General features: G+C 36.1%; 1 protein-coding gene across 5 annotated transcripts in view; it reads left to right on the forward strand.

Annotated features, from left to right (window-relative positions):
- The window catches only part of RBM27 (RNA binding motif protein 27), a 67,867-nt gene that overhangs the window by 25,420 nt on the left and 23,935 nt on the right, over window positions 1-18,512 (forward strand). For 3 of the 5 annotated variants that reach the window (XM_007194176.2, XM_028161867.2, XM_028161868.2), the window contains exons 7-11: window positions 696-983; window positions 3,475-3,609; window positions 12,795-12,959; window positions 15,537-15,686; window positions 18,351-18,495. In XM_007194176.2, the coding sequence (XP_007194238.1) occupies window positions 696-983; window positions 3,475-3,609; window positions 12,795-12,959; window positions 15,537-15,686; window positions 18,351-18,495 (883 nt within the window). The remainder of the gene's footprint in view (window positions 1-695; window positions 984-3,474; window positions 3,610-12,794; window positions 12,960-15,536; window positions 15,687-18,350; window positions 18,496-18,512) is intronic. The other 2 variants (XM_007194177.2, XM_057541065.1) reach the window with 1 other exon arrangement.

Genomic DNA, 18,512 nt, shown 5'->3' on the forward strand with positions numbered 1-18,512 from the left:
ATGCTAGTATGCTATATACTATTCATACTTCATTCATACTATGCATAATGTTTTTTTCACTTAGCAATATTTCCTGGAAGTCATCCTGTGTTAATATATAAAGAGCTTCCTCAGTATTTTTTACGCTTCTTAGTATTCTGTATGTACAAAAATGTGTTTAAACCTGTTTCTTTTTGATGGCACTTTTGAGGTGTTTCAAATACTTTGCTGTTACAAACAATGCTGCAGTGAATAACCTGGTACATAATGCTCAGTTGAATAATTTAAAGTTTCACTTCCTAGATGTAGCAAGAATGGTTGCTTTAGAATAATAGCATGAAAGTAGATAGTTGAAAGTAGATCATCTAATTCAAGTTCCTTATCCCTCCCCACCTTTGTTAAATTGTTATTTAAAATATCTGAATTTTTATTATGAAAACTCAGTAGCAAATGGGTTAATCTAATAGTGGTTGGTAGCCTGTTTTTGATCCAGTTATTTGCTATCTCAACAAAGTGTAGTCTCGCAGTATAGAAAGTAGAGAGTACACCTGCCCCTACCTCAGGGATATGCGATGGTTAACAGAGTAACACTAAGAAGGCTTTAGACTCCCTGGAGAAAAAACACTTCATAAATCAGATTGGTGGGTGTTTCAGGGACTTGTTTGTTTTCTGAACTCTGGGTAGATCATAATAAGATTTATCTTTTATTCTTACAGAAAGAGGATTTTGTGTACTTGGTGACCTTTGTCAGTTTGATCATGGAAATGATCCCCTGGTTGTTGATGAAGTTGCTCTGCCAAGCATGATTCCTTTCCCTCCGCCTCCTCCTGGGCTTCCTCCTCCACCACCTCCTGGAATGTTAATGCCTCCGATGCCAGGCCCAGGCCCAGGTCCAGGTCCTGGACCAGGCCCAGGCCCAGGCCCAGGTCCTGGCCACAGTATGAGACTTCCTGTTCCTCAAGGACATGGCCAGCCTCCGCCTTCTGTTGTGCTTCCCATACCAAGTAAGTATATGTTGAATATTTCTTTAGTGGAGAATTATATTTAGAAGAATCCATCCCTTTTACCTAACTTGACACTGGATTTTAAGTTTTTGAAAAATAAATTATTAATAGAATTTGGAATATATTCCCATAATTAAGATGTTTTTCTTTTTTTTCTATCCAGTGTTACATTGCATTATTTGTAGTACCTCCAAGTGTAAATTTTATTAAGAGTGGCCTAATCTATATTGACCTGGAGTCAGAATCTTGCTAATTGATAGCATCTTAAGAAAGCCAGTGTTTTGAAGAGGTCAGAAAAAAAAGAATATGCCAGTATTTTAGTGAAATTTCCGTCTTTAAAGAAAATCTCTGCGAGAATATTGAAATAATCTTTAAAACATTTTATTATGGAAATTTTCTTTTTTTTTTCTTCCAGTTTTATTGATATATAATTGACGTACAGTACTGTATAAGTTTAAGGTATTCAGCATAATGATTTGACTTGTATACATCATGAAATGATTATCACAATAAGTTTAGTGACCATCCATCATCTCATATAGGTACAAAGTTAAAGAAATAGAAAAAAAAATGATTTTTCTTATGGGGAGAACTCTTAGGATTTACTCTGTTAACAACGTTCATATATAACATACAGCAGCATTAATTATATTTATCATGTTGTACATTATATCTCTACTGCTTATTTATCTTATAATTGGAAGTTTGTGTCTTTTGACTGCCTTCATCCCATTCCTTCTCCCCTCTATGGAAATTTTTGAATATACACAGATGTAGAATAATAATATACCATGTACCATCATCCAACTTCAGTGGTTATCAGTATTCAGCTGTTTTTGTTTCATTTATTCCTCCCCCTCCCCCCACACAATTTTTTTGCTTATTTTTTTTTTTTTTGCTGAAGTAAATTTCAGATGTCATAGCATTTCACCAGTATGTACTTCAGTATGAATCTCTTCAATGATAAGGACTTCAAAAAAAAATGATCAATATGCTGTTACCACATCCACCAAAATTAAGAGTAAGAAATGTTTTAAAATGATCATTTTAAAAAACTTAACAGTTGCTGGTTTAGCAGAAACAGAAATAAGACTAAATTTTTAAAATGTAACTGAAAAAATTCTGGGGCAATAAGTTTACATGTGTACAAAGATATAAGAAAATACCTGCCCAAAGACATATAATGTTTTAAGAGTTGGCAGATTATTTTAAAAAATGGTTGCCATTCAATTTATTTAAGTTGTACTTTTTCAATTTTGGGGGTTTTTTTTAATCTTAATTTTTTTTTTTTTTTTTTTTTTTTAATTAAGGCAATCTTTTTTTTTTTTTTTTTAATTTTTTTTTTTTTTTATTTATTCATTTATTTATTCATTCATTTATGGCTGTGTTGGGTCTTCGTTTCTGTGCGAGGGCTTTCTCTAGTTGTGGCAAGTGGGGGCCACTCTTCATCACGGTGCGCGGGCCTCTCACTGTAGCGGCCTCTCTTGTTGCGGAGCACAGGCTCCAGACGCGCAGGCTCAGTAATTGTGGCTCACGGGCGTAGCTGCTCCGCGGCATGTGGGATCTTCCCAGACCAGGGCTCGAACCCGTGTCCCCTGCATTGGCAGGCAGATTCTCAACCACTGCGCCACCAGGGAAGCCCAATCTTAATTTTTAAAATTATTGCAGACTCACAAGAAGTTGCAAAAATAGTTTAACATGATTCCATGTACCCATCACATAGCTTTCCTGCGGTAATATTCTTTATAGAACACATTTCATTAAAGTTGATAAAGATTCGGAGACATTTAATACATAGATTTGGTCAATAGCAATATGGTTATTTTAACAGTGTTTGTTAGTATTTAATATTGTCACATGAATGGTATAATTATGAAGCTCAAGGTGAGATTTTATTTCCCAGATTAAAAGGCATCTTTGATGTATAGGAATTCTCACAATAAAAGATCTTAACCTCATTTTGGGAACATATCTGTTTAAAAGTTAAATCTAAGAATGTCATTTCCCCCCAACATTTTGCTATGAAAAATTTCAAGGAAACAAATACCATCTAGGTTCTACAGTTAACATTTTACTATATTTGTATTATCACATGTGATCTCTCCATTTTTAGTTTTGATGCATTTCACAGTACATTGTAACATCAGTACACTTAAACATGTTTATCATTAACTTGAGAGTTCTGTAGAACTCTATCACCCCAGAAAGTTTGTTCAGGTCCCTTGGTAGCCATTTTCTACTCCCCCTCTAGATGCAACCAGTTCTGCCATTTTTCCACCCGAGATTAGTTTTGTCTGTTATAGAACTAAAATGTCATTTAAATTAATTATGTACCCACTGCTTAAGCCTGCACATATCAAATTCCTTAATTCTGTTCTACGCCAAAGTAGGTATTTTAAGTGTGAATATCCAAATTAATACTTGGTGTAGAGAGTATTTTTATTAGCTAGGAAACATTAATGCTCTACCTTTCACTTTTGATTGTCTGTAGGACCACCTATAACACAGTCAAGCTTGATAAACAACCGTGACCAGCCTGGGACAAGTGCAGTGCCCAATCTTGCACCAGTGGGAGCAAGACTACCTCCTCCTTTACCCCAGAACCTCCTTTATACAGTGTCAGAACGTAAGTATACGTTTGATTTAAAATTGCTAGGGTATAGAAAAGCCAAGTTTTCTCAGAACAGTCTTACACTTAAAAAAAATACAATTAATTTCTATTTTTATGGACTGTGCTATATAAAAATTATATTTGTGTTTACAGGGCAGTTTACTGTGTGGTTATGATATATAACTGTATTTTAATTTTGTGTGATAATGGGAGAGAAGGGTAAGGCCTTCTGTATTGGAGAAGTCTACTCTGCTGTAGAGTAGCAACATTCCTCCACTAAAGGAATTTTATTTTGAAGCTTCTGTTCAAAAATTGTTCCTCTGATTGAATTTCCAAAGGCTTATCTCCTAAGAGTATACAAAAGGTCCGATAAAATATACCTAATTATTTAACTTGTAATGCTGAAGTGAAGATAGCATCATTTAAACTGTAATATTTAGTGGTTAGGCTGTTTTGTAACATTTATGTTTAACTGTAATAATATGTTTTTCTTGTATCCTAATTCTCTTTTATTTCTTAAGTGTTTTTTTTGTTGTTGGTGTTGGTTTTAGTTGACTAAGCCTTAAAAAAAATTTTCTTCAAAAACATAAAAATAAGGTGGTTGTTTAAAATGTCAGACTGTGAGATTTTCTTTACAGAGCTAGGTAACTTTATAGATAAATTCATCTTTTTTTGTAACTGTGTTTATCATAAACATTTCTTCATCTCTGTCATGACCTGGAGAGGCAACTTAGAAAAGTAATTAAGCCCAGGTTCAAATTCTGCTTCCATCACTTATGTCATTGTGACCTTAGGCAAGTTACTTAACCTCTTTGTATCCTAATTTCCTCTTTTGTAGAATAGAAATAATAATAACATTACTCACCTCATTATGGTTGTTTTGGGGAAGAAATGGATTAATACCTATAAAGCATCTAGAATAGTATCTGGCATCTAGCAAGTTACACGTAAGGAATAGTTATTATAGTTTTGTAGTTATCATTGTCTCCATAAATTTCAGCCTCTCTGAAATCAAACCTGTTATCTTCCCTTAAGTCTCTACTACCTCCACAATGCCTGTCTTTCTTTGTTAATGGAAATAACACCCACCTTATCACCTAGAATTGAAACACTGACATGACTGACTCATTGCTTTGCTTTTTTATATCTAGTTAATCAAAAAATTCTTCCTCTTTTTCTTTGAAGCATCCCTTTCTCTCTCTTCCTGCTGTGGCTTCTGCCCTCATCCACACTTGAATCACTTCACATGTCAGATTATTGCTACACTCTTCTTGACTCCATTACATTTCACCCACATCTTCCCCCCATGTCATACCACATAATGCTGCTAAGCTAGTTTGCCTAAGAAAACCAGCCATGACAGTTCCTTATGAGAACTCTTCAGTGGCCATTATTTCCTCCTAGACCATAGATGAACCCCCTTCTATGGCTTCTCTTTCTATAATCTATTCCTCACTTCTTGGTAGTCTGTTTTCACTATTCCCCCATGTGCATTTTCTGTGGTCAGGCCAATTATAACCTTGTCTGTGCCCCTGTCATGACTCAACTTTGTTTTCCTGTCTTCATTATTAGTAACGTACTCCCTGTCCTGTTTTTGCAAGACCCAGATCTTCTAAGTATATGGGGAACATTATTGCTCTGTTCTGAACTCCTACAGTACCAAAAAGCATTTATTACGTAATGACATATAATTGTACGTAGGCCTACTATTTGATTTCTTTTCATTTATGTAAATCTTATGTTCAGCTGTTCTTCAGAACAGAAACCACATCTGATAGTTAAGTAATTGTCCATACTGTTTCACTTTTAGTATCTCACCGTCTTTAATTACTATAGTGTCTTGTTGCAGTGCTTATTTGTTTTACTGCTTCTCTCATTTTTTTTAATTATGGGAAATTTCAGACATATATAAAAATAAAGAAGGTAGTATAATAAACTGCCACGTTCCCATCACCCAGCTTCAACATGTTTCATGTTGACCAATCTTGTTTCATCTATTCCCCCCTGAATCAGCTCTTAACATTACTTCTTAATGCCTTTTATTTATCTGAGAGTCTTTTGCAAATGACACATTTTCATATTGTTAAATTTAACATTGTGACTCACAATAAAAATTCCATTTTGTTTTTAATTTCTAAAAAATCTGGCAATTACCATTTATTTTAATATTGTTAAATTTAACATTGTGACTCACTCTATAAAAGTTCCTTTTTTTTTTTTTTCCCCAGCATGAGATTTTTATTTTCTATTTCAGATAAGTTATGGGGAAATGTATATCAAATTTTGTGCCCCGAAGTCCAGCTTTTTTTTTTCTTTTTTAATTTTTATTGGAGTATAGTTGATTTACAGTGTTGTTTTAGTTCAGGTGTACAGCAAAGTGAATCAGTTATACATATACATATATCTACTCTCTTTTAGATTCTTTTCCCATATAGGTCATTACAGAGTATTGGGTAGAGTTCCCTGTGCTATACAGCAGGTCCTTATTAGTTATCTATTTTATATACAGTAGTGTGTACATGTCAATTCCAATCTCCCAATTCATCCCTCCCCACCCCTCACCCCTTTACCCCCCTGGTAACCACAGGTTTGTTTTCTACATCTGTGAGTCTATTTCTGTTTTGTAAATACGTTCATTTGTACCATTTTTTTAGATTCCACATATAAGTGATATATGATATTTGTCTTTTTCATCTGACTTCACTCAGTATGACAAAAATTCCATTTTGATTTTAATGAAAAGATATCTGGCAGTTACCATTTATTTCAATGACTTAGCCTAATATTCATTAATTCAGCAAATATTTATGGAGTGCCTACTCTGTGCCAGGCATTGTGCTACACCCTAGGGAGCCAAGATGAACAAAATGTCTGACTTCATGTTTGAAGGTGATTTTTCTGTTATTTTTTAAAGCCAGACTATTTTTGGTATATCAGTAAAGTCCTTTTAGAACTGAAGTTTCAAGTTTCTGTTTTTCAGGGGCTGATAACATTTCCAAGAAAATTTTGGGGACCAATACAGTTAGCAGCTTCTTATTTTGCTATGTTAAGGACTGCATATGAAGACATCTAATATTTCGATTTTAAAAATACATTTTTATACCAAATAAATCAGAATAAACGACAGTCCTTTTAAATTTGGCTTTATGAAATATCACATTTTTTTCCCATTTTTGTTTCAGACCAATAAAGGGCAATAGCTTCCTATTGGCATTTGTGAATTAGTGCTTTAGAAGATAGTCTTATATGCTGTGTCATTGTTTATAAAGAGATTTAGTTGGTGGGCAACTGAACATTTTGAAACTTATAGAATATTCAATATTGGGAAGTTTAAAACTCTACTATGCAAACTGCTTTCTTCCTTTCTTTACAGTTAAAATGTGATTACAAAATTTAGAGAGAAATTTGAAAACCTAGGAGATAGTTCCTGATAATCTAAACATAAAAAATTTTTTTTGGTGAGTGTAGTTTGTTATTTATAAATTTTTTGTATCTTTCTATTCAGTTGATTTTAAAACAGCTTTTTTTTTTAATTACCTTTGAGACAGATAAGTTGAATTCTTCAAATTGTTCAGGTTTACTTTTTAAGCACTGTAGTTTATAATTTCAAGAAAATTAGAACTTGCTTCAGTTCAGATGAAGTAAAAAAGCTATATGTATGTTTGCAATGTAATAGAGAACTTAAGCTATCCTTAAAGTTTTACAAGTTGGGAAAGTTTAAGTTACAGATTTTTTTGGTCATTGAAACTATCGTTAAAACTCACAGCATAGAAAATGTGTGTAAGTGAAGAACAGCATATCAGATGGTATTTAGTTGTGAAAATTATGTCAATAGGGACCCAAATAAACATAGAAAAATGAAATCTGGATTTTTGGAGGTAAGAATAGGAGTCTACTCAATGCTAGGTACTGGGAATATACAGATGAATAAGAAATGATTTTTCTCCTAAGAAGCTAAAAATCTAATAGTGGGAAAGAAATATGTTAAAAATTACAAACCCACAAAAATCAATCATAGTGTATTTTGCTGTTAAAACTAAATGAACAGAGTGCCTCAGAAATGCAGGTAACAAAGGAACTAATTCTGCCTAAAATAAAACCTTCATCTAGTCTGTAATTATCACTCATTTTTGAAGAGGTCAATTGAATGTTGAAAGAAGAAAAAGAATTACCCTACTGGAAAACTGGGTAGGATACATGGGGCTCCTGGTAATGCCATTCAAAACTTAATGTCAGAAATGGTTATAATTTAGAAAAAGCTCTGAAATTTGGTTTTTGTGGAGTTAAGATGTCCCAGATACTCTGAAAAGGACTTAAATAATGAAATGTAGTTGGAATTGTATGCAAAAACACCTATTAAAATCAACTATTTCCTTTGAAGTACTTAAACATTTTACCCAAATTTGAAGTCACCAATTCAGTGTATAGTTTTGGGGTTTTGGGTTTTGTGGGTTCCCCCCGCCCCCTGCACAGGACAGTACCATTTTAAAGTATACTCCCTTTTCTGCCTTAAATCTGACCTGTTTATTCTGCTTCTTTGAAGAAGTAGTAGTAGAAATATTTTGTAACTGCTAAGCTCGTTGTACTGGGTATGTGAAAGAGTAATAGTAAAATATAACATCCTAGATTTTAGAGACTGATTGTTGGGTTGAAGGCAGTTGTCAATCTTCAAGTGAATTTACATAAAATACTTTTATCTTTCGGAAAATACATTTCCTGTTATTAACTATGTAAAATTATTAAAACATTATATTCTTAAACGGGAGATTCCTCATTTAATTCTGTGGAATACATAACATTTTTCTGTGCACAATCATGGATTTCGATGTGTAGAAAAGTCATTCTCCAGTAGAGTCGTCGTATATTCTCTAGAGTTTCTCTCCCCTTGTGTGTTACTTGGATTTGTGTTGCATTAGTTGTCATTATTGCCCATTTCAAATAATGTCTAATGAATATCAAATAAAGGTATTCATCCAAAGAAATACTTAATTGTCATTGGGATACTTTTAATAAATAAACTTTCATCCCTTCTTTAAGTATTGAGTCCTACTATGTTCCAGGCACCATTTAGGCCCTGACCTTTAGAAAGTGTGCCAGGGACCTTGTATTCTAATAGAGAAGACAACATGATAAACATGGCCAATGATTGGAAGGTATAGCTTTTTTATTTTTTCTGATTGAGCTTTTACTTTAAAACTCAGGGGGACTTCCCTGGTGGTGCAGTGGTTAAGAATCACCTGCAGTGCTGGGCACACGGGTTCGATCCCTGGTCCAGGAAGATCCCACATGCCACGGAGCAGCTAAGCCCGTGTGCCGCAACTACTGAGCCCGTGTGCCACAACTACTGAAGCCTGCACGCCTAGAGTCTGTGCTCCGTAACAAGAGAAGCCACTGCAGTGAGAAGCCCGCGCACTGCAACGAAGAGTAGCCCCTGCTCGCCGCAGCTAGAGAAAGCCTGTGAGCAACAACGAAGACCCAACACAGCCAAAAATAAATAAATAAATAAATTTATTTCTAAAAAAAAAAACAGGATTTTTTTTTCTTGTGACTAGTCTTAAAGACAAAATCAGGAGAATTACAAAGTGTAGCTAAAATTTTAGTTAGAATAGACTGTCTTCAACTGACTAGAGTTAACATTAAGAATGTGAAAATGTTGCTGTCAGGCATGTAAGATATATGAATGACTCAAGATAAGAGTATGAACTTAGGATGTTGGCAGTTTGGAATTATTTAGTCGCTCTACACTGATCAAAACGAAATTGAATGAATATGGGAACTATACTCAATATCTTGTAATAACCTATAATGGAAAAGAATCTAAAAAAGAATATATATATACATACGTATATATGTTTAACCGAATCACTTTGCTGTACATCTGAAATTAGCACATTGTAAATCAAATATATTTCAATAAAAATTTTTAAAAAACTAAATTGAATGAAGCTAAATTGTGACTGGCTTATCTTCACCATTATTGTAACCAATTTGATTTTTTTTTTTTAAAGGCTTTAAAATTAATTAATTAATTAATTTTTGGCTGTGTTGGGTCTTCGTTTCTGTGTGAGGGCTTCTCTAGTTGCGGCAAGCGGGGGCCACTCTTCATCGCGGTGCGCAGGCCTCTCACTATTGCGGCCTCTCTTGTTGCGGAGCACAGGCTCCAGACACGCAGGCTCAGTAGTTGTGGCTCACGGGCTTAGTTGCTCCACAGCATGTGGGATCTTCCCAGACCAGGGCTCAAACCCGTGTCCCCTGCATTGGCAGGCAGATTCTCAACCACTGCGCCACCAGGGAAGCCCACCAATTTGATTTTTAAAAACTTTTTATTGTGGAAAATTTCAAATACAAGAGGAGAGCAAATAGTGTAGTTAATTGTCATTACTCATTTAGTGGCTTCAACATGTATCAACATATGGTTAATCTTGCTTTATCTGTAACTCACTCCTGACTTGATTATTTTAGAACAAGTCCCAGACATAACATTTAATCTGTAAAATCTTCATTATATAGCTCTGAAAGATAAGGGATAAACACTCATGCACACAATTACTATACTTTATCACAATCCCAAGATATTTATAACAGGTATTATTGTCAAATATCCAACCAGTGTTCATTATTCCCAGTTGTATCATAGATGTTCCTTTATAGCTGGTTCATTTGAAGCTGGATCCAAATAAGGTTACATATTACATTTAGTTAATATGTTTTTAAGTCTTTATTTTTTATTTTATTTTATTTTTTTAAGTCTTTAAATCTATAACAATTTCTCCTACCTCTTTTTTTTCTCCTTGACATTTATTTGTTGAAGGAACAGATCATTTGTCCTGAAGAATTTTTCCACAATCTGGACTTGGCACATTGCATCCCCTGGTGTTATTTAACACATTCCTCCATCCTCTGTATTTCCTGTAAATTAGAGGTTTAGATCTAGAGACTTAATTAGGGTCACATTTGCTTTTTTTTTTTCCCCCCCCCTTATTTTGCATGAATATTTTATTGATGGGGTTTTGTACTTCCTACTGCAGTATATCATGATGTACATAATACCAAGTTGTCTCCTTTCTGTGTTACAAATATTGATCACTGTGTACAGGTGTTTTCATCCTGATGCATCCGTTTAAAAAGTTGCTCGTGGTTATTTGTGATCCCTGCCTAGATCTCTTGTTTCATTTGGGGTTATAAAAGTGTGATACTCTAATTCTATGATTTCTTCTACATTTATTGGCTGGCATTCTACAAAGTAAAACTTGGGAGTTAACCATTTCTTTAACCTGAAATTCACTTTTTACAGGAAAGACAGGATAAATGCTTGTGTCCTTTCATTTATCACTTTTTAGAAAATGAGTTTGTTTCCTAATATCTTCCAAAGGGACCACTGTATTTTTTTTAAGTATAATTATGAACTCATGGATTTCTAATGTTTAGTATGTTTCACTCCATTATGGCCCTTTTTGATGTTCAAATTGTCTAGTTTATGACCATGGGGAGCCTCTTCATGTTGGTTCTGCAGATTGCTTTGTTTTGTTTTTGACATGCTAGTGTTTGGTAACCATCTTGCTTTTCGAGGGACAGGGTATACTAAGGTGTACCAGGCTCATGTTAGAAGTTTTCTAACCAGTCCTAGAATCAGCCTTTTATCTGAGGAACTGTTTCTTTTTGAAATAGTATTTAGAGACCTGAATAGATGTTGTTAAAGAAAATCAGGCCTCATTTGAATAAACAGCCATCTTTCTGAAGTGTCTGAATGCATGTTCTTTGTCACTCGTTTTAAAAAGACATTGTACAAAGTAGCCTTTTAGTTTCTAATTTACTTTGAGACAGTTATTAATTAAATACACATGGTACATTGAGTGCTGTATCATAAATTTAAACTAGTCATATGGACTGAGATTGTACTTCCCATTTTTCTCTTTAGCTCACTACTGCATTCTGCAAGGAATTCTCTGCAGTAGGTCATGCTTTAAACTATTTTCAGATCATTGAGGATATGTTAAATTGTTTTTGCAATGTAATGATTGGTCCTTTTTTCAGTTTTGAAAGGATTGGTGCTAAGCCCCCAGTTATGTGGTCTGCTTATACAGCGTGATGTGTCACCTCCTCTGCTCTGTATATAGGAAGAGAAGGGTAGTGAAGTTTAGTACATCTATTTCTTCTCCACATTTACTGTGAAATCAAGTGGTGCTTTGTGACTTGTCTTATTAAGGTGTATTAAAAGTCTTCTGGATTGTTCACTTTATAAGGACATTTCATCAGGTATAAAAAAAATTCTAAATTCACTTTGTTTTGTGTCACATAGTGAATCTCTGACTTTAGATATAAAATATTGAGTAAATCTTAAAAGTAGGTCTCATACGAGGTAGTCAGTGAAAAAGATACTATTAAATAACCAACCAAAGGGGGCTTTGCTCCTTGATACCTTGTCTTTTTTAATCTTGTTCTACGAAATTTGGCTTCATTGTTTCTGACATTTCTTGCATCTATAAATATAGATTCTAAATGTGCTTTCTTTCCAAAAGTGGTCCTTAATATCTGAGGTAATTTCATGTGTACAGTGGCTAGTCTGTTCACCTGGGATTTTTTCGTTTTTTTCTTTCTCTGTGTTTGTTATCCACCTGCTCGTAGGATAACAAATTTTCACTGTCTTTAATTTTTTCTTTTGAATATTTCTTATTCTCTGAGGGTATGCTTGTGGTGGGTTTTTTTTTTTAAGTTCCTTTATTATTTTTCTTTTTCTGCTCTCAGATATGGGAGTATATAGTTTGTGCATACCTGAAATTATATGAGTTTGGGGAGGAGTGTTTTTAATTTTTTTAAATGGGTATGACAGCTTTCATAACCACATGTCTCATTGGATACAAAACTCTACATGAATAATAGCTCAAGGTTCTGTTGTCTAATAACTTGATATGGTTGATTGTTCAGTTTCGGGTAAATCAGCACGTAATTATTCCATTTAAGATTATAAAAAATGGACGTTTTGCAGTCACACTATCTAATTCTTACTCTTTGTACCTCAATGCATCCTAACCAGTTGCATGTCTATTTCTTGAGTTAGAAAGAATCTTAGTAACATCTTTCTTGAGTACAGTTCCCATTGGTATACTTTCTCTGTTCTTGACTCAAGTCTCAGGAAGTAGATCATTGCGAGAAGCTTGTGACTCTCAATCCCAGCTGCCCTCCTATTCTTTCCTCTGTAGGACAGCCCATGTACTCTCGTGAACATGGTGCTGCTGCATCTGAGCGACTTCAGTTGGGGACACCGCCTCCTCTGTTGGCAGCTCGTTTGGTGCCACCTCGAAACCTCATGGGATCCTCCATTGGGTACCATACCTCAGTCTCCAGCCCCACCCCTCTGGTCCCAGGTAAGCTTTGCTACAGATGGCCATCCACCTCTGATCTTTTGTACCATAAACTGGCCAACCTAAGAGGTGATCTGGTATCCTGATCTGCTCTCACAGATTCCTATTAAAACTCCTAGGTAGTTTTATTTTCTATTTCTCTGCTTCTTTGGTTTGTCCCTAGTGGCTCCTAGATGATTAGGTCTCCTGTGTGTCTGTCATCTCTGGTGTCCTTTGTATTTACTTTCCGTGCGTCTGTAACTAAGGTCATGCTAGTTCCTTGAACTAGTTTCTAATCCGATAGATAGGAAGAGAGTATCTACTTGAATGGTTTCTAATCAGTTACATGTTACAAGAAAACTAGGTTAATTTTTCTTTAAAACAAAACAAAAACCTCTGGTTTCTTCCTGATCATGGATGAAAATGTCTTTTTCCCGTCTGTCCCTTGTTGTATGGAATGGCTGTGTATAATGTGATTTCTTGAAAACTCTTCCCTCCTATTGACATGTACATTTTGAAGATCTATGGAGTGCTTTGAGGGTGTCTCATGAGGTTTTTAACATTTCTCACTTTGCGTTTAGAGCTCAGTTCATCATGATTAAAGGGCTTTCAAGTTTCTTAGGGTTCTGTGTATTCCCAGGAATTATCAGATCGAGACTATTTGATTACGTAACTTCTTTAAAACTTTCTGCAACCTCAGTGTAGATTTTTCTGTCAAGAGTACCAAGTGGTAACTGAAAACTTTTAAATCATAATTCGCTGATCTTATACTCTGGATTATAGAACTAATCGGCTAGTAATAAAGATTTGAATGTACCTTATCTTGTAGCTGAAACCTAATACGAGCAACAAAGGAGTTTTTCCACTAAGAAAAAAAGATGCAAAGATTTATATTGAGGGCTTCCCTGGTGGCGCAGTGGTTGAGAATCTGCCTGCCAATGCAGGGGACACGGGTTCGAGCCCTGGTCTGGGAAGATCCCACATGCCACGGAGCGACTAGGCCCGTGAGCCACAACTACTGAGCCTGCGCGTCTGGAGCCTGTGCTCCCAACAAGAGAGGCCGCGATAGTGAGAGGCCCGCGCACCGCGATGAAGAGTGGCCCCCGCTTGCCGCAACTGGAGAAAGCCCTCGCACAGAAACGAAGACCCAACACAGCTAAAAATAAATAATAAATAAAAAAAAAAAAGATTTATATTGATAAATCACAACTGTGAGAATCAGCATCTTCACTCCATCTTAACCTTCTTTCATTTTATGTAGGATGAAAAGGATATTTTGGAGATAAGCACATTCAGAATTTTTTTTAAACGCTAACAGGATATTTATTTAGCATAAGAATTTTAAAAATTAAATTTTTAGGGACTTCCCTGGCAGTCCAGTGGTTAAGACTCCATGCTTCCAATGCAGGGGGCGTGGGTTTGATCCCTGGTTGGGGAACCAGGATCCCACATATTGCACAGTGCGGCCAAAAAGAAATAAAGAAAAGCAGATAACCAAATTAATAGATTGGTTTTTTTTTTTTTATAGCTACTTTATTTATTTATTTATTTTTGGCTGTGTTGGATCTTCGGTTCGTGTGAGGGCTTTCTCTAGTTGCGGCAAGTGGGGGCCACTCTTCATCGCGGTGCGGGGACCGCTCTTCATCGCGGTGCGCGGGCCTTTCACTATCGCAGCCCCTCCTGTTGCGGGGCACAGGCTCCAGACGCGCAGGCTCAGCAGTTGTGGCTCACGGGCCCAGCCGCTCCGCGGCACGTGGGATCCTCCCAGACCAGGGCTCGAACCCGTGTCCCCTGCATTAGCAGGCAGATTCTCAACCACTGCGCCACCAGGGAAGCCCAATAGATTGGTTTTTTTACCCCAATTAAAAGAATACCTAGGGCTTCCCTGGTGGCGCAGTGGTTGAGAATCCGCCTGCCAATGCAGGGGACACGGGTTCGAGCCCTGGTCTGGGAAGATCCCACATGCCGCAGAGCAACTAAGCCCATGCGCCACAAGTACTGAGTCTGTGCTCTAAAGCCTGTGAGCCACAACTACTGAGCCCGCGCCTAGAGCCTGTGCTCCGCAGCAAGAGAAGGCACCGCAACGAGAAGCCCACGCACCGCAACGAAGAGTAGCCCCCGCTCGCCGCAACTAGAGAAAGCCTGTGGGCAGCAACGAAGACCCAACGCAGCCAAAAATAAATAAATAAATTTATAAAAAAAAAAAAAAAAAAGAATACCTAGAAATTAGGTGAGACGTGATAACAAAGGAAACTCAGCCAGTCATTTGTATATGGCGTTCATGTATGTGAAAACTTCTCTTAAAAATGTGCATTTAAGTTTGCATTAGGTGATTAATATAGAGGACAAAAATGACTAGGTAAACGAATCCAGAAATATATCAGTAATTCAGAATGGATTTGCATGTCTGTGTTTTGTGACTGGAACATTTTTGTTTCTTTGACTTCCAATAGGTTTACCTATATACTATATTTCAAAGAGAGAAATATATATGATTTGATACATTTGTTGAAGAAAATTCATTTTTGTGGTTATTTTATAATAGGAAATTATTTAACTACTGTTATTTGTTACATGTTTTATTGTTTTGTTTTCCCTCAGATACCTATGAACCAGATGGTTATAATCCAGAAGCTCCTAGTATTACCAGTTCTGGTAGATCTCAGTATAGGCAGTTTTTTTCAAGAACACAGACACAGCGCCCAAACCTGATTGGCCTAACCTCTGGAGATATGGATGCAAATCCAAGAGGTAAGAATGCATTTAACTATTTCTCATGCTAAATGTCATTTGGGCATAGCATTTCTGACCTCACTAAGGTCTAAAAATACTTTCAACAGTCTCTTTTTGAAGAGTGCTGTGTAATGATCTCAAATAAATGTTTTTGAATATCTATCTCCAAATTTTACTTTAAAGCTATAAATAAAATAAAAATAAATATATTCTGCTTATATTTATTTTTAAATAAAAATAATACTAGTGTTAATTAATTGCTCTTTTTGTAGGACTTTAGGCTATTTTAGGCACTATGCTAGATGTTAGATATAGAAAGACGACATGATCCCTCGCCCTCAAAGAACTAATCATTTAATGGCCTACTTTGTGTTTTAAGAGCTGTGCTTCACACTAATAACATTGAGAATTTTAAACACTATGATAAAATTATCCTTTGACCATTTTTATTATTTATGATTATAACCATATGTTAGGACCTTTATAAAGCATAGCCACAAATCTTAAAAGATTAAATGCGGGCTTCCCTGGTGGCGCAGTGGTTGAGAGTCTGCCTGCCAATGCAGGAGACACGGGTTCAAGCCCTGGTCTGGGAAGATCCCACATGCCGCGGAGCGGCTGGGCCCGTGAGCCACAATTACTGAGCTTGCGCGTCTGGAGCCTGTGCTCCGCAACGGGAGAGGTCACGATAATGAGAGGCCCGCGCACTGTGATGAAGAGTGACCCCCACTTGCCACAGCTAGAGAAAGCCCTCGCACAGAGGCGAGGACCCAACACAGCCATAAATAAATAAACTCAAAAAAAAAAAAAAAAAAAAGATTAAATGCAAGCACTGCCTTTAATATGGGTTGATACCATCCTTTCACCTCCGCTCAAAGAAAAGTTTGGTTAAAGAGTTTGATGAGATTCCAGTTTCTTACTTATTATTATAGTTAGATTTCCAGTATTTAATTTCAATTTGAACGACTGGCCATGTGCCATCCTGAGGATATTTTCCTGATTTAATTATATGGTGGACATTTTCCTGTTCTTACCTTCTTTCTTATCCTGATTTTATTAACTCTTCTTTACTGCCATTAATGACATTATTGCCACTACCAGTTAACAGTTTTGTGTCAAGATTAAACCAAATCCGTTTTAATATATTATTATCTCTAATATTCCTTACCAACAACTTAAATTAGGTACTATTTTTATTCTCTTTTTTATAGACAGACACTGAGGCGAAGAGAGGTTAAAGAACTTGCCCATTATTAATTCTTTTCTGTTCTGTTCTATTCTATACATCAGTGGTCTCCAGCCTTTTTGGCACCAGGGACAGTTTTCTTGGAAGACAGTTCTTCCACAGACGGACGGTGCAGCGGGTGGTGGTGGGGATAGTTCAGGCGGTAACACGAGCGATGGGGAAGCTTGCTAGCCCACTGCTCACCTCCTGCTGTGCGGCCCGGTTCCTAACAGGCAGCGGACTGCTACTGGTCTTTGGCCCGGGGGTTGGGGACCCCTGCTATACATGACAGAACTAGCATTTGAACCCAGGTTTATCTAATTCCAAAGAATATGCTCTACTCCAATAAAGATGGTAAAAAAAAAAAAAGAATATGCTCTTACGTTCTGTGCTGTAATGCATATATTGTTACCAAATTACCTGAAATTAGTGGGAAGATCATATTTTCAGCCCCACAGTGATTATTCTTTGCTGCTGATTTTACTTTTGGTGGAGTTGCTAAAGTTATGGAGAATACTCAATACAACATGCGCAGTTTTGGGTTGGTATTTGCTTTTTTGTTCAACACACCTCTTTCCACTGACAGGTAACCTATTGTAAGGTCAGCGTCTTATAGTATTTTAGTCTTAACTGTTGTGAATGGAATGTGTTAATTTATAACATTGGCTTTGAATTTTCCTTTCAATGTTTAGGTTTGAATAATTTTAAACCTACAAAAAAATCAAAAGTGCAATAAACACCTGAATACTTTAACTTAGATTCACCAGTTGTTAACATTTTGTCAGCTTTGGGCATGAATGCTCACTTGTGTGCACTCTTCTCTCTGCCTTCCTCGCCTTCCTCCCCTCTCCCTTCACATTGTTTTCTTGAATCACTTGAAAGTAAATTTTGGAGATTGTGACACTTTAAGATCCTTTAGTTTACATCTGAGAATAAGACACAGTACTACATACGCGCAATATCATTGCCACACATAAAAGAAAATCATAATTCCATAGTAATATCCTATCCATGTGAACTTCTTGTTGAATCCTATAAGGAGATAAATATTTCACTCCATTTGTGGCCTAATAAGTTTGATCACTTGCCGTAATTGTTAAAACTCTCCATTGTAAAGTAAATAATTTGTGGAGTGGTACTTTGGCATCAGATAAATATCTTATTCTCCAACACCCTTTCACTGATTTTTTTTTCCTTCCATTTATGATCCTTGCCTGAATCAGTCATTACATTAGAGCTGGCTAGGACTTTTTAAACATGCATATTGTATTTTTGAAAAAGGAGAAAAAGGAGGCAATTGATAATTTATTTTTGCTGTTAAACATTTCTGAAAAGGAAATGGTAGTAGTTAGGTGCTATTCACAGTGATTTTTAGCTTTTGGACTAAATAATTTTAATCATTTGAAATTCCCCAAATACAATGCCTGGTCAGTAATGTTAATTTTTGTTTTCTACAGCTGCTAACATTGTCATCCAGACTGAACCACCAGTTCCTGTTTCAATTAATAGCAACATAACCAGAGTAGTTCTTGAACCAGATAGCCGGAAAAGAGCTATGAGTGGTTTGGAAGGGTCGCTGGCAAAGAAACCTTGGCTGGGAAAGTAAGATAATTTGCTAA

This window comes from Balaenoptera acutorostrata, chromosome 2 (assembly GCF_949987535.1).
Source record: "Balaenoptera acutorostrata chromosome 2, mBalAcu1.1, whole genome shotgun sequence".
Classification (NCBI taxonomy): Eukaryota; Metazoa; Chordata; class Mammalia; order Artiodactyla; family Balaenopteridae; genus Balaenoptera; species Balaenoptera acutorostrata.